This window comes from Pseudopodoces humilis, chromosome 3, assembly GCF_049639895.1.
Source record: "Pseudopodoces humilis isolate 2021_Gansu_Grassland_sample_001 chromosome 3, ASM4963989v1, whole genome shotgun sequence".
Lineage (NCBI taxonomy): Eukaryota > Metazoa > Chordata > Aves > Passeriformes > Paridae > Pseudopodoces > Pseudopodoces humilis.
Window position 1 is genome coordinate 41,002,194 of NC_142202.1, and position 17,262 is coordinate 41,019,455.

Consider the following 17,262-nt stretch of genomic DNA (forward strand, 5'->3'; position numbering starts at 1 on the left):
TCTGTAGTCTTGATAGTCAAGAGACAGATAAGTTTTCCTTTCTCCCAATTAGAATTTCCAGGATCTTTATTGGAACAATCCTGTTGAATTTAATGCAGGATGGGCAGCCATCCACAGTATTCTAGAGCAGCCTGAACAATTCTGTAGCAGCAAGATAATTCCCCTTTTCTTTTTCTGACCCAATTAGAAGCATAAAATGAAAGCACTCATTAAATTCTGCTGTGTATTTCCTGTATGTTTGGATCCCCTGCTGTTGAACTATATAGGATGCGCCATGAGGTTCCCTCATCTGAGCAATACAAGCTGCTTTCCTCAACACCTCTCAGAAGACTCAGGGCAGGAGGAGAATACCTGGGTCTCATTGTGCTAATGGATGTGTAGGACTTCAGGAGACTTGTGTACAAGCAGAGATCCAGTGTGGGCACCCTCCTGGTGTTAGGTGGCAACTGACTCCAACACAACCCAAAATATGTCTAGTTGTGGGGGCTGAGGGCTGAGCTCAGGATAAACCCACCACTGACACACTACAAGAAGTAATGTAAAACAAAGTTTTCCTTCAGTGCATCTATGTGGAGGGGATGGCTGTGGATGGACCTATGAGTCCTTCTGGAAAGCTGTCTCCTTTTTAAATAAATGGTCAACATCTGTAAGGAGTACTGATGCGACTCTCTCAAAATATTTCCCTGGCTATAGCAAGGAAAAACTTTTCTTTCCCTTTTCATAGTCTCTGTCTAATCAGACTGGAAGTTCTTGGAGGCAGGTAGGCATCTTGCCACATGGTGCTGGAAGCTCTGCCTGTTGAAATCACTCTGTCTTTTACATTTATACAATGCTACATTCCATTGCTTAAACCTTGCTGGGTTTTTATCACTTGGTCTCTTATTTTCCTCTAAAAATACCTGTCTTAGGCTGAATTATCTTCTAGGATGGGTGGACAAAATAAACGAAAGAAGAAATTTTAAATGGCATTTTCAGTTTCTTTGGAGAAAAGTTGGGGAAATGACAGTAGAGAAAATAACAGTGTATATTTTGGCAAATCATCTTTATTTTAAAATGATAATGTCAACAGTTTCTGGACTCTAAACTTGCATTTCTGCAGAATTTTGGCCTTTTGTCTATTGTCAAATTCATGTAAATCCACTCACATTCGACTAAATTCTAAGCCCACAAAAACCTGCAGTTTGCTTTTATTAGATATATTTCTCATCAACTCTGAGAATGTATTTTTTTCTGCAGTGTCAACCCCAAACTGCTGTGTCATTTGGCATGTCCTGACAGACAAACCAAAGACAAACAAGATAGACAAAGAGCAAAGGGACGGCTGGCCACGAATTGCCTCTGCCCAGCTTCATGCCAGTGGTGTGGCACACAGCATTGAAGTGAAGGCAAAGGAGCTGCGGGGCTTGCAAGATGCAAAGTGCAAGGTGAAAGAGAAAGGAAAGCAGGCACAGGATTGTGATGAAGGGGACATTGACAAAAACTGGGAAACAAACTGAGGCAGCCAGGAGAGCATGGAAGAGGACTAGAAAGATGGGGAAACAGAGCTCTGTACATGTGGTGAATTACTTTGTGGTATGAAAAAGGCTAGTCATGGTCACAAGAAAAAAAAAATCCTTTCGTCTCTGACAGACATTGCCAAGTTTCACCCAGCTGAGAGGAAAGGGCTGTGAAGCCCAGGCTGGAAAAATGTACTGCAATGCCTAATGCTGCAACTGGCAACTTGCTATCACTATGAGAGGTGCTGCTAGTTTGAGAGCAGCAGAGGTCTGGTGCAGTGAAGCGCCTCAAACATGCTCCAACCTGGGGAACGGAATATGATAGCTTTGTTTTCTTTTCCCCGTTTAAAAAGTGCAGGAGAAATTACAGGGCATTGACACATAGATGTGTGCAAATACTTTGTTAAAAATTGCATCATATAAAACAAAACCTTTTGAAAAGGGAGCTTTTCAAATTCTTGTGACTGTGGGTGCTCACTGAGACCGGGCAATGCTGCAACTAGTTTGCTGGCTGCATCAATTGAACATTGTAGGATCTGGAAAAGTCAGCAGTAGGTGTCTTAAGTGGGACACAGAAGGGCTTTAGGAAGGCTGCAAAGCGGCACAACTCCCAGCACACAAGTGACAATTTTTTCAAGCATTCCATCTGACATCCTTGCGGGCTTTGTCACACGCGGCTCAGCGAGGGGCTCAGGGTAGAGCCTGCTCTCTAGAGCAGCAGCCGCCCGGCGGGATGCGGGGCCGGGGCACTCCGGTAGGAGGTCGGGCTCACCGGGGCGGGGGTCGGGACTGCCCTCCCCCGCCTGCCAGGGGCTGCGGGTGTTTGTACATGTTGATTCCGAGTGAGGCGGGGGGGGTGAGGGAGGAATAAACCCTGCGGGGGAAGCAAGCGGCGTCCCCTCGGGAGCACCGGGGAGGGTTAATCGGTGAGGATCTGTGCGTCTGGGAGGAGAAAGCGGAGGCCGGGCTGGGGAGGGGGAAGGATAAGAGGAAAAGGGGCAGAGCGGCTCGGAGAGGTCGCACACCGCCAGCCTCCGCAGCCGCGGCAGTGCCTTCCCGCGTGCTCCCGGCCGTGGTGGTGGGTCCTCCCTTCCCGTCCCAGTCGTTTCCTCCCGCTTCCCCTGCCACAGAGGGCTCAGGGCTGGAAGGGAGAGAAAGGGATCCCCAGGGCTAGACAGCAGCCCGCCCGAGGCGGAGCAGGCGCGGCGCCCCGGGGGAGGCGGCGGCGTCCGGCAGATTCCCCCGGCAGTGGGAGGGCTCCGGGAGCGGAGAGCCTGGGGGAGCATCTCCTAGCCGGGGCTGACTCCCGAGGGACGCAGAGAGAGGGAGAAAAGCTGAGAGGCGGCACTTACAGGGGTCCCCAAATTTTAAGGTTGGGGTGGGGAAAAAGAAAACTGAGGACCTGAGCTGGGACCTCCCAGCCGGAGGGACTGAAAAGGAGCCAAAGCAGGCGTCGGGTGGCCGGGGGGCTGACATCCCAAGGAGAGTCCCCGTCCTCCGCCGCCCGCAGCCGCTGCGTGCCCGCCGCCGCCGCCGCCTCAGGATGTGGGTGCCGCTGCTGCTGCTGCTGCCGGAGCTGCTCCCCGCCGTGCCGGCACAGAAACTCTCAGCCCTCACGGTAAGGCCACCCCGCCGCAGCGCCAGCCTGTCCCGGGCGCACCTGAGCGGGCGATGCGGCCCCCGGGCGGCGAGGGGCACCCTTGGCTGGCGGGCCGAGCGCTGCTCCCCGCCCCGGCCGGGCCGCAGCTCCGCGGAGCGCCCCGGGAGCAGCCGCACCGCCGGGGAGAGCCTTGCTGCGGGTCCCCGCAGAGCGTCCGTCCCGCGCTAATGCCCGCCCGAGCGCTTCTGTTTGCCCGACACACGAGTAATGCTGCAGGGAGGTCTGCCTCTGGACCCACTCGGGCTGACCGAGTCTACTTTGTTTTAATTATAAAGCGATATGAAACAAGCCTTTCTGGCTATTCCAGGCTCCATGGTGCTATACATGGAAGTCCGCGTAGAGATGGGTGAGCCAATTCATTAGGCTTACTAAATAAGCCATAACCACTCTTCTAGCCAAGACCTGAGGTTTGCAGCTAATAGCTCAGTTCAGTCTTCTTGAAGAGCTTGCAGTGTTTGCAAAGCTATAATTAATGCAATCTGTAGAAATAAAAACATTTTCCTTAAATGTGTTTTTAAACAAGTGCTTGAGTAAACATAACGGGCAGCGAATACCTCTTTCAAGCTGTTTTTAAGTGTTTTGGTGAAGGCTGTGCGCTTAGAGTTTATTATGGTAAAGTTATAGGCAGCTGCAAAGTTAAATAGGCCCTATTTTGTTTAAGTCTTTCAGAAAATTTCTGTAAAATCCCGAGAGTTGAGTTTTTTCCTCTTTTTTTTTCTTCTCCTTTTTCCCCCCTTCTTGAGTAAGGTGCTATAGGGACAGCTCAAGGTGAAATGGCAGTGGGGGATGGCTGAGCTGTTCATACCTGAAATTCTTCAGGAAAAGTTTTGCCTTGTTGTCTAAGTTTGACTTTTTTTTTTTTTTTTTTTTCCCCTCTTAAATGATTTATAGATTAGAAGCTGCTAATTGAAAACCTTAAAGGAATGGGTTTGCTCCATGAATTTTATTGTGTGTGGCATTTTGAAGTGTGGATCAGATAAAGTCAAGTGATCATCAAATTTTTCTGTTTTAAGACATTCATTTGAAGCCCCGTTAGACTCTCAGGTGATACATACTCTTCTAGTAAACAGATTAAAATTGCAATCTACTTTCAAGTTCACTTTAACAAATGTATGTATAATTTACAAGATAGCACATGTAATATTCTTTTTATCTGTACATAAAAAGAGTTCTAAATATTAGTGTGGAAGTAATTTGGAAATACTACCAAACCTTAGTTTGTCCAAATGTAAAGTAAGAGTGATTGTGACCGTTACAATATCTTTAAGTGATACATAACCTAAATTATGTTAAAGCCATTTAAAATATTAAGATATAAATCACTGCAGGATATACTTTTCATTTAGTGAGGGGTTGTCTGCCTCAAAAAAACATTGAAAAATCTGGCCAAGGGCAGTTCAGCACACTCTTTAAAAATTAATATCATATACTCATGCAAATGTATTTGACTTCACTGTCATCTGAGTGATGTTAAAGCCATTCTGTTCCTTCTTTCATCGTTTCAGTATGCATTAGTAGTAGTAATCATAGATCAGACTACACAGTAGTCTGCATCTTTAAGAACCATGAGCAGAAAAGTCAATCCTGGTGGAATACCCACCCTCTGCCTCTGCTGTGAAAAAGGTAATGGTTTTGAAAACATCAAGTTTTCAGACTGAAATGAATTTGAACATTTTGGTAGGCATAGCTAGCCTTGTTAGTAGAGGACTGTAGGTAGTGAGTTCATGCTAATTTTTCCACTGCCTGTGCTCTTCTTATGGAAAGGGCTAACCCATACAAATAATAGACTACACTGGAAATCCTTCCCTAAAACAAGTTGTGGACAGGCAGACACCCCTGGGAATGAAATAACACAAACACACACTGGTGCACATATACTTTCTACATCTTCCCACAAAGCTGAAATTTGAGTGAGGCAGGTTTATTTCTACTGTTTCTCTACTTAATCTATTTAAACAACAATAAAAATAAAAATGCTATTACAGCAATAAACACTACACCGCTTAATCATTCTGAACTCCTGTAATAATTTTGCTTGTAGTTCGCAGACTATGTAACTCTTTCCACATGTACCTTTCTCAAATATTCATGGATACTACCTGCATAATTACAAGGAACAACAAACCAAAGCTGTGTAGAAAGACCAAGAAAATCTATGGCTTTTTTTCACCTGCTATGCCACTGTGTGGCGACTGAGAACGGCCATTCTTTTGGCCACCCATCAGATGCAGATTTTATTTGTGGCGTGATGAATAGCAGATAAAGGCTGAAATTTTCATAAATAACCAGAGTTCATGGGAACAGGGCATGTTTCACTATGGATCTGAGTTTTATGAAAACATAAAATCATGGATGATCGTGGAGGGGAAATCCACATCCCTGATGGCACAGGTACTGTCACAGGTATACTCATCTTGCCAGATGATGACAATATCAATGGCACAGTCTCCTTTACTGCAGTGGTAAATCTGATATAAGATGAACCTTGGCAGAGACACGATAATAAAATTATAGTTCCCTCTAGCAAAAGCCACTCTACCTTTTTCCAAAAGGTAACACATGGATTAGAGGTTTTTTCCTTGCCTGGGCTCTAAGCAACAAACTGGGTGATGACATGGCAGGGAGGGAGGATATCAACATCTGTCTTAAAGATTTTCATCTCTATAAACGGACCTCTGTGCTGTTTTAACTTTATGTCCTCACTAACTCCAGGAATGGAACAAGTACTACTTTCAGATAAGACTTTCTGTCTGTAGTTTACAGACTTGTTTCCCCATTTAATTAGAAATAATATTTTTACATTTCACTTGGGCAGAAATACCCACAACAACCACACATGTCTATAGTACAGGTGAATATGTGATTTTCAGATGTTGGAAGCTTTGCAGTAGTCCAATAGCAATAAATTACAGAGTTTTCACACAAATAATATCTCTAAGAGATTTCTGATTGTCTAACAGTCTTATGTGACTGCAGGTTTGCAAGGAGTGATGAGCATATGGTCTCCTACCAAGTAGTATCTATTAGGATGATTTCTGGCAGACAGATACATCAGAATAGTCAGCAGGTAGTTGAAACGCTCCCGCCTGTCTAGAGTCTGGTCCCCTGGACCTCATGGCTATATCTAAAGTGAGTGTGAGTGTTGTAATCTGTCCCTCTCTGCCCAAACTCTGGACCCAGACAGAACTTACTTGATTGCCTGCCTATGTGCCAGGGTGGAGAAGGACCATGAGAGACGGGCTGATGCATACCCAAATCTTTATTGGGAAGCCATGATGTGCACCAGGGTCTAAGAGTTTCACCTTTCTATGCGTTCACTGGGTTAGAGATAGTCCAGAGTTACTTTGAGTTTGTCCAAGTCTTGGCTTCTTCTTGTCACCAAAATTACTCTTTGCTAAGGTTGCTCCTGGACCCTGGTCTCCTGAGTAGGACCATATTGCAATAATAGACAAAGTGAAGGGAAATATACTAATTATTAATTGCTAACTGAGCCTCAGGGATGCATGCAGGAGGAGAATGGTCTTTATTACTGAGAGAATATTCTTTAGTATATTTAACAACTATAACAATTGTTATTGTTATTTCAAATGAACAAATACTGGCAATGGAACAATGGCTTTCAGTATGGAAAGGTAGGGTGAGAGCTATCTCATAAGAACCCATGAGATCTGGAGGGACTGTAGCCAGTTTGGCTGCTCCTGGCTTTTTCTCCCCTTGTGTCAAATGCTAATGTAAAACGTTCTTACATTCCACAAAATATCTTAAGTAGCCTTCTCCTTTTACCTTGTTTATAGAAAACCAGGTAGCACTCTGCAATTTTTGTAACACACTGTTGGAATGTTCTGGCAATGCTGTATTTTCATTCTGCTCTGTGAGGTGCACCCGTTATTTCTGGATGTATGAAACGGAGGAGATCTGAGCCTTGTTAACTTCTTATATTAGGAAAATTATGAATATCTTGTGGATATAGCTGCTTTTGTTTTGAAACACAGTGCTTTGAAGAAAACTCATTTTGTTCCTCGAATAAGTAAGTTTATGATCACTGCACTTACCAATACACTTTGTCATTGTTTATACTGCATTTTTGAAACCGTCAACTTCGCTTTTATCTCAGTTGCACTGTTGTGTGTGTGTGGATGTACTTCTACAAACAATAGGATACAAGTGTTTCTTATTTTAAAATCTTGATGACTTGCAACATACCACAAACTATTCTTTCAAAGCCTTGCTGAACCATGTGCTTTTCTTAATACAATCAAAAAAATTGATAGATCTTACAAAGGGAGAAAGTTTGCTTGAAATTGCTTCTTGAAATGAACACCTCTGCCTGTTAATAGCTTGTTTCATCAGCAGCTGAATATTTTGGGGAACAATTGTTTTCTTTTTCTCCCTTGGCACATGCTTTGTGAGTATTCAATACCATTTAGTATGCTGGATAGCTTCCACAACACTGACCAATGTAAAATGGACCACTAAGGTAGTTCAGTAAAGGGAAACTAAACACAATCAAAGCTTTCCAAGTTAGGGACCCATTTGGATGGCGCCTGCAAACCAAAACATTTGGAAAAGTTACTCTAATTGTGACTGAAAAACCAAGACCATAAATAAAACTGTAAGTGGCTCCAGATCCTAACAACATTGTTACTGCAAATGGGCATTGATACAACCAAGGGTACATCAGCTCTGAAAATAAAACACTTTCAACAATGCTTCCTTGCAATAAACTCTCAAGACACTTCTTATTAAAGAAACAACACCAAAACCTGTGGGAGTTGATATTGAAAGACTCAGCAAACTTTTGATCAGGGGTCAGAAGTAATTTTTGTGCATGCAGCCAGCATGAACTGCACCTTATAATGTGTAAGACATTAATGAGGATGGCTGGTTGACTGCATGCCCATAAGATTTTTAAAACTAGAATTGAAGAGTAGAAATGAATGTGAGTGGAGCGGCAAGAGCAGGACAGAGCAAACAAAAAGAAGTAGATCATACACATTGTGTCCACTTTTGATGCTGTCATTGGCCTCCTGTTGCCTATGAATACCTCGAGGAACAGCTGTATTTCTTGACAGTGTGCAAACCTCAAGGTTTAGTTCGTTTTGAAAAGCCTCCAAAGGTTTAGCTGCAATCCAAAACCTATCTGGGCCCTGTTGGTCTGGAAAACAGGCTACAGATCTTTTCAAGATCTGGCTTGCTCAGGACTTTGCTCATGTTTCCATTTCTTCAGCCAGACCAGCCTCACCACAGGCACAGCCATTTTCATGGTATTTTGGTATTTCATTTCCTGTCAGGCCTGAGACCAGGAAGTGCAGAGGCGCCTGAAAATTAAAAACTGAGTAAGAAAGAGTTGAAATCAAAGACCTATTTTTGAGCAGACGTGAAGGTCCGAGTTTGGTTCAGGAGTGACATTTTCTATCTGGACAAATTCAAACATTCTTGGGCAATCTGCAGAGTGAAAAGAAGTTACATCTTGCAAATGACTCAGGGATTTCCAAAACTTTTGCGTTTTCTTTAGAATCAAAACTCAAATGCATCTTAATTTTCTGACTGAGTCAGTATTGTGCTGTGAGGTAGATTTTTAAAGAGTTGACATCATAGATTCATCATGAAGGCCATTTCATGATGAAAATTCATAATGCTTTCTTCCAAATTAATATAGTCAAAGTAGTTTTTGACTTTGTGAATACTGCCTTCTCTGTCCCTCTACTGTCTTCTACAGAAAAATTCTCATGATGCCAGTCATTTGGTCTCAATGGCCCTGTGTATTTTCACAAGATATGCTTCTGTTGACATTTCTTTATCCAGTTCTGGTTACTAATTACTAATCACTGCCTTAATATTTTCTACAGTGGCAGATAAAATGGTTTCCAGTGCAACACTGGAGGCGAACCGGGAAGGAGAAAATACTTCAGAAAAAATTTGCAGTATGCTGATCTCACATAGAGTAGTTTATGCCAAAAGAAAAGGAGGGATAGCTAGATGTAGCACAATATTATATATAAGTAAATAAACTAAGCATAAAAGAGAAGGTATGGCATAAATACCTGCATTTTTTTCCTGCAGTTTTTCAGTCTTTGCCTGGCTGCCCCACGTACATAGGGAATTGGTCTGAATTACAGCCATTGCTGCAGTGCAGGGCTGTAATCCAAAGTTACAAACTTCAGTTGTGGGAAAGTGAAAGCTACCTGGAATAATATGGACTAGTTTTTAGTTTGGTGTGATAACGCTTAGTATCAGAGGGCTGCTTAATATGGCTTTACCAAATTATCAGTGGTTGTCAAGCAGCAAAGCTAATGGAGTGTCACATCTTACTGCAGTACTCATGAAATCAGTCTCCCAAATGGAAGTTTTAGCCAGTCCTTGAAGAAGAAATTGCTTTGATGAGCTAATAAAGTAACTGTACTTCAGTGAATTTTTTTCCTCTATCTAATTTATTACCTTTTAAAAATGACCACTAAGTGTTTCATCAGCTGTTAAACATCCAGGCTAATAGAGAATGCAACCTAGAATTCTGGTCAGGACAGAAAGAGAAAACATTTCCTGAAGGCAATCCTTTCCAGCTCTCTCCCTGGCTTGCTCAGTGGGTTGCTAGAAAACTTGCTCGAGAATGTTTACATCATACCTATCCAAAACCTAGCTTTTTTTCCTCCATTTACTTTAGGCTGCTTGTTGTGTCATCTTCTGAGTCACTGAGTAAAGATAATTTTTTTCTTTTGTGTTGCCTTAAGTTTGTTTTGAGGATGTAATAATATACTTTCTTGTCTTTTAGGTGTCTATTTTTAAACTGTATATTAATTAGCTGTCATACATATACTATAAATCTCTAAGTCCTAGAGCACCCAAAGAGTACTTACATGCAAATAAAGAAAAATTCCTTTACTTTGCAATGTTCTTTAAGTCATGGCTTCATGCTGAATTTTGCAGATTTTTAAATAAATTTGCTGCCATAAAGTGCTCACAGTCTTTTTACTTGGGCTGCCTTTATCATGCAATTACTAATATTCTGACCTTTTTTTCATAATTAAAACAAGTTACTATCAGTGAGTGAACAGTGTAAAACCTCAGGAGAGATCAGTAGATTTTTTGAAATGCAAGAGGCAACAGGTAAAGAATAATTTTATTGGTATTCAGGATGGACTCACTATCATCCATGTCGCAAGCTGCAGTACAGAGAAAACCTGCAGATTTCAGGTGTTCTGGATGTCAGGGTGGGAAGGCAATTCCTCAGTTCCATTCTCTCTTTCTTGCTCTTATTTGGAGTAAAGTAGAGAAATGGTTGAATTTAGTGTGAGTAAAATCTGCCATTGAGTCTCGTTACTGCTTTGAAGGACGGGGAGAAGAGTGGGTGCCATTTTAGTAGACATGCAAACCATTTTAACCACATTTTAACTGCAATGTGTCTACTTGTGCAGAAATGCTGTTAAATCAGACCATGTGTCTGGAAGTGTCACAGAATACAAAGTGTGTGAGCTGGGGACATAAATCATGCCATTAGAGGATTGCTTCCCAAATGTTTTTCTTTGCAAGATGCTGTTCTTCACAGTGTCATCTTTCTGAGAATGGTAGAATCTAGGGTTTGGGGCCACTGCTGTAAGAATACAAGGTAGAAATATTGCGTTGACAGCATGTCAGAAAGATACTAAAATGTGAGAATCTCTTCTCAGTGAGGCTGATATGTGTGTGCCATGCTGGTTTCAGTGCACTTATCTTCAGCCTGATTTTCTATGGTCATCCAAACACGCTGGGTTCCTCTTCGGGACTGTGAGGTGAACCCAATGGTCTTAAAACGAAAAGGAAATTTTCTCTTAGAAGCAGGACATCTTAAACACAGCTTACCAATGTTCTCTGGTTCGGTTGTCTCAGTTAATTTATTTTTCTTTGTCTGTGCAGGTGAAGAATTATTTATTGCATTTAATCACAGTGTTTTAATCATCTCTCATTCACTGTAGCCTCCATATGGATGTCGCTTAGTGCAGACAAAGGGGTGTCAGTGAAACTGACCCAGGCTCTGTAAATTATATTTATTAATGCCGTGGTCACTGTGCATCACCTTTTTTCACCTATAATGATGTATAACACTGCTCAAGTCCAGGTTGCATTTGTCATGTGGGCTGATGGGCTGTCTAGAGTGAAAAACTGATGCTGTAGCAGATGTCACTTTTTAAAGTAAAAATTTCTATCAAAGAAATAAAATCAAGTAACTGAAACCTGGTCCTGAAATAAATATGCTACGATGTACTCGAGAATACCACATATTGTAAAGATACCTTTGTCCCCACAAGAGGGTGCAGAAATGAAAAAGATTGTCATCATAGAAAATAAATCAGACTTTGAGTTAACCATAGGTTTATTTGTTTAGTAAATTATCTCTGGTGTGTTGGATGGGTTATTTTTTGAAGAGAGCCATCAAAGATTTAAGTGACGCAAAATAAAAAGCAGAGATGGGAGGGTCTATGCGGATATTTCTCCATTTCTCTCCCCGGTCCATTCCAGTGCAAACACAGAGCGGTGGCACCGCTTGCGCAGCGTCCTCAGGGCCAGGGAGCTCACCTCCCTTCTCCCATGGCACTTCAGGGATCCACCACGGGAGGGAGAGCAAGAGCAGCGCGCTCTGCCCCGTCTCCTCCGGGAAGGGCTGGAGGGAGGGCAAGCCCTTCTTCCCCTCCCCAGCGGCTTTAGCCCGGGCGGGAGGACGGGAGCCCATGGGCACCCTGAGTTTTCAGCACTCGCCGCTCAGGTGCACGTCAGAGCGGAACTCAAATCTCAAGTGGAAAAAATCTCAAGTGGAAAAAAATGTCCTGACACCAGCTGTCGAAAGGTAGAACAGAGTTCTGCAAAAAGAAAGTGTCTTTAATGACATGACACGGCTTGACATTAATTAACGCAAATTAGCATTCATGAGAACTCAGAGCAGGCTGGTGTGGACAAGAGGGAATATATGGCCTAACATATGAGATACTCTTGGCCGTGAGACATGTGGAGGGGTTCAGTTTGCAGAAAGCATAGGGCATATTAATTTCATTGCATGTATCCATACTGCTTCTTTTTGCAGCGTTTATTACATAAATTCTGGCGAGCAAGACAAAACAAAGCGGACAACTTATTTTTTACACTGTATTTAATGGGATTGTATTTCAGACCATGTCCTCCTGGGACAGCAGTTGCCAAGCATGCCAAATTTTTGATAGATTTCAGCCTAAGTGGATTTAGTTGCAAATCTGAACTTTAAACAGGAGGTTTTATCTTTCCATCATGTTTTCTCCTTGAAAGGTTCCATAAATTACATTTTTGAGTGAAAGGGAAAGTTTCTTTTGAAAGAAGTGTTCATTTGGTAAATTGCTAAACTTCCCTTTTCCAGGTGCTGAATAACTCCCAGAGCAAAAGCTCTGTCATTGCTTGATAGTGGACTTCCATTAATTTGCAAAAAAATTACAAGGCAATATTCGTGCATGGATAATTGATTTCACTCTGAAGGGAAAATGGCAAAAAGCAGAGCTCAAATGTCTACTTGTCTGTAACTAGTGCAGCAATTTTCCTGACTGCAAAATGGGTATCAAGTACTTCTCTTATGAAGTGTCAGTGTTTATGTTCATTAGCTGCAAGACCAGGAGAGGTGTATGGCAATGAGAGAGTCAGGGTATTTCCTACTAGATGACAGAGCCAGATCTGACACCAAGACTAAATGGCTGATAGGGATTAATTTTTGCCTCTTTGTGGCTGGTGACAGACTCACTAAAGCTCAGCAGACACAGCGCTGCTGGTTTGGTAGAGTGACTGGTGAGGTAATCACAGGTTCACAGTACATGCAGTGTTGAGGTGAAAGCAAAGAGCTAGTTGAAACACTGCTGCTGGGAGTGAGCCCAGAGGACTTGGAAACTGGCATCCTTTGGGACTCATAGTTGTGACTGGGCTCTCTCTGGCCGCTGTAGATTTTTCTCCAATATTCTCTCCCCCATCCAGTTGATCTTCCCTTAGTACATCTTCAGTGTTTACATGCCTTTTCTGTGCATAGACTATAAGCTATTTGTGTTTGTACAGTGTTTTGGGCAAAAGAGGCTCATGCCTGGTTGGCCTTCTTGGTCTGTCACAGTTTTCAAGTTCAGTAATAAATAAATCTTGAATGACACCTTCTTGCAGGCAAGACTGAACAACAAATTCAAAATGGATGATATGCGAATAGTGGAGTTCATCAGGCAGTTTTGGTCAGTCTGGTTCTTTACACTCTCTGCAAATTATCCAAGCTGCTTATTTTGTATAGACTTTCCTAGATGTATGTGTTTATACTCCCCCCCACCCCCGCCACATATGTTCGATCCTATTCTACCTTTTGTAAAAAATTGGAGCAAGCAATTCAACATTACAGGAAGTGATCAGCAAAATTGTCTATTCTCTGGTCTTGTCATGCTGTTGGCCAAAGTGTTCTGCATAGTGCAGAGAGCCAAGTGTCATCTGCTTGGTATTTCCTGACTTGTGAGAGCTTAGTGTTTCAATCTTATCACTGCCCTTAAGCTGGGGTTCTCAGGCTGTGGTATGTGTTTCCTTTCATGGTGCAAAACTCTATTTCCTAAAGAAAAAGAGCCCTGAATCAATGCAGCCTCATCTTTCCTACAGAGAATAACGTGAACGTTTGGGTGCCTTTTCCTATTTTTGCACTTGGGTCAGACGGAGCTGGAAGCTTCTCTACCCACTGCCCTTCCTTACCTTTCAAAGGAGAAGAGGACATGGGTTTGGATGAAAGATGCTTCCATTCTGTGAGTGCAGACCAAGGAGCTGAGCGCTGTTCTTGCCACTACATTCACCTTTCTTTTTCTATAGCAGCAGTACCAAGAAGCCTCTAGGAAACCTGGTCCAAAGTCTCTCTTGACAAATTCAGAGAGATGTCAGGCAATATCAAGAAACACAGAACTTTTTCCTATAGGCTTTCTGTGGCTTCAGAATGTTGTATCCATCAGCTGCAATAAATTCCCTAGACTGGGAATTATTCTACCTTAAAATGACCCATGTCAGTCATATATGTTTATGCAGGGGTACACTATATACATTCCCATGCAAACCTTTTCCTCCTTTTGTTCTCCAGCAATGATTGGAACCCCCATAAAAGCTCAAAGTTCCCTTGGGGTTAATAACTAGAACGTCAGATATTTTTCCCCTGAAGTTTATGCAATTTGATCCAACTGCTTTGATCTGCTATTTTTTTGTTTATGTGTTTTGGTCTGAGGGAATGATGCATAGGGGTCTAGTGTTAGTTTTCATTTGACAAGATTTCGAAGTAGGTTTTGACTGTGTTGGAGGTGCTACAGGGCAGCTGTGTTTGTTAGTTGATGAATTTGTGTAATCTAAAGACTGAAAAGAGCAAAAAGAATACCATTTCCCTTCAAATCTCAGATCAGGTAACTTCAGGAACTGCCTCAGGCAATATTTGATTTTATTTCAGTAGCTCTCATGATTATCATTCTAAATATGACAGAATAGAGCTTTTATTGCCTTCATTGCTTATTATGACAGCAGAAATCAAAATATCACACAGGATCCTTCCTTGTAACAAAAGTAAATTATTTCTTTAAAACTGCTATCCTGAGTCTTCTCAACACACCTGGGGGTGAGGAAACTCCCAAGTGAGATTCATTTTACAACCATGTCAGGAAATCACACTCATTTAACAGAAGTAAGAAACAAGCAGACCTCTCCAATGAAGTCAGGAAGTTACAAATAGGACTAATCACATGTAAAAACTCACTGTTTCCAACTGACAGCAATTAAAGAACTGTCAGAGATGCAATGAAATTCCCTCCAGGGATCTTCATAAAATTGAGACAAACATTAGAAAGAGTGTGCGTGATGGATGGAAAAGTCTGAAAAAAAAATGACAAGTCTATCAAAGCTGAAGGGGGTCACAGTTCATACTCTCCAGCTCTTTTGTGGTATGCAGGATGTCTCTCAGGAAGAGCCCTGCAGCTATCTGCTGTCAACAATAGCAAAACAGGTGTGCACGTGTGCCTGGACTATATGCTTCCTCTTTCTCATACCTGATGCTTCTTGCTTGAATAAAGGTTCATCTTTTAAAACTTTGTGATTATTTTCTTACAGCTTCTGTTTTTGATAGAAAGCTGTTCAGTAGAGTGAGATTTAGGAGCTGTTGTCAAAGTATAATTTGAGCTGATTAGCTAATTTCCTTTCATTTGTCGTGACTGTGAAATAGCCTGAGGGCTGCACATGTCATACACACACATTCTGTGTCCTGTATTGATGAAAAAGTTGTGTGATGTGTGCCAGGTGTCTGCAAGGCAGTTTGAATGGCAAAGTAGCATGGGTGAGGTGAAGTGAGATGGTTTGCCTCTTCTCTCCCTGCTCTTTATTGCTACCGGATGGTGTTTGCTTTCTTGAACTATGTTAACTTTCCCTGTTGACATATTTGTCCTTCTTACATATTGTTGGCAAATGCAAGTGACTACAGAACCTAAAGGTCCGCTGAAATAACCACTAATTAATGAAATAAGACTTGTTAAACTCGTCATTCACTTTTCAGGGCAAATACGGCTCACTCTCTTACTAAGAATTCGATAAATCCCATATCCACCAAAAGTGTTACTATAAGACTACCAATTCTTTTTTTTTCCCCCTGTGGATATGATAGTTTTGGTCTTTGTTGCAAAGGCCCAATCTCTTCCAAGACACAGCTGCTCTTAAACAACATGCTCAAAGAAGGCTCCAAAGACTCTTCTGGGAGACAGAGATTCACTGATAGATACCTGAGCATGGTGGAAGCACTGGCTCAGTTGAAACAGAAGTGAGCAGAACCTAGAAGAGACAGCAGTTAAAGTCAACAGAGTGGGAAGCTGTGCTCATGCCAAAAATGTGTGAAGAAAAAGGCTTGAGCCTCAGAATTTTTTATATTTCTTTTTTTCCCTCAAAACCAGTATGTTTGTTTCAAAATAAAACGGTTTATAAATAAGATGGGCTATAAATAACAAACACACATTTTTTTAAAATTCTTCAAATGATTTCTATTACCTCAGTGACATTGACTATCTGCACATACAACTCTGTTAAATTAGACCTAAGGTTGTCAGTGTGTATGGTTCATCACCACAGTCATTAAGAAAAGCTCATGAAAGTGGGAGTGCTAAAATACCTGTTATTCATTCTGACTGCATTAGCTGGGCAAGCCCATTCAGCATGTGCTGGTTTCACAATGCACTCTTTTTCCAAGCTCGTGCCTCTCAGTCAGTCCTGCTGTCCCCCATGGCCTGGAATCATGCCCGAGCTTGATTGCAGTATGTCAGGTGAGGTTCCTGCTGCTTACCTGCTGCTTCCTTAATTGACAGCCTCCCATGTTGTCCAGAAATGCTTGCACACTGTGTTAAAACTCCTGCAGACTGAGCATGAAAACATGGAATGAGGGAGTTTGTGTTTTCAACAGGCAGCCTCTGTCTTAGCAACTGTGTGAAATAAGTCAGTGTTGTTATTTCAGTTAATGTGGCCAGGGCTCCCTTGTGTCCATTAACCTGAAGCTGTGAATGATGCTATGAAATGGAGGGCTGGTCCTTCAGTGTTCAGGTCACTTGCATTGTTGTGGTAGCACATTGATCAAAATTTTAAGCTTTTTCTAGCCCAGAGATCTCTGCTGCTTGATGTTTTGCTGTCTTAAATAGCTGTTGACTATCTGCTGTCTCTCAGATAGACCTTTTTCTTCAGTGCATTTTTCATGCCAATGGTGGACACCACTGCACTATTGCTATTTAATTTTCCACACTGCACTGGGATCTGTGCCATGGGAATCCATTCAACTGTTACGGTGTTGTTCAAATAAACTGAACTTGAATTGGACACTTGGCAGATTTAGCCTGATGGACTGTGAATCCAGATGTTACCCTTCTTCTGCTCATCACCTAATAAAATATATACCCAGTACTCTGTTACCCTGGGGATAATTTATCAGCCACACTCAGCTTCATTATGGACACTTCCCTTATCCTGTGGAGAGTGGCTGATCTGTCTGATGAAGTGCAGTCCCACTCTGTGTAGTAGGTTATTTGGGAATTTTTCTGAGGACCCCTTTCTCTTAGAAAATATATATTAGAAATTGGTAGGTAGTCCTGATGTTCT

At 42.2% G+C, this 17,262-nt stretch overlaps 1 protein-coding gene across 3 annotated transcripts in view; it reads left to right on the forward strand.

Annotated features, from left to right (window-relative positions):
• Positions 1–2,527: 2,527 nt before the first annotated feature.
• The window catches only part of SMOC2 (SPARC related modular calcium binding 2), a 143,361-nt gene continuing 128,626 nt past the window's right edge, over positions 2,528–17,262 (forward strand). For all 3 annotated transcript variants that reach the window (XM_014248348.2, XM_005518574.3, XM_005518573.3), the window contains exon 1: positions 2,528–3,114. In XM_014248348.2, coding sequence (XP_014103823.1) covers positions 3,040–3,114 — 75 coding nt within the window. In that variant the 5' untranslated portion in view covers positions 2,528–3,039. The remainder of the gene's footprint in view (positions 3,115–17,262) is intronic.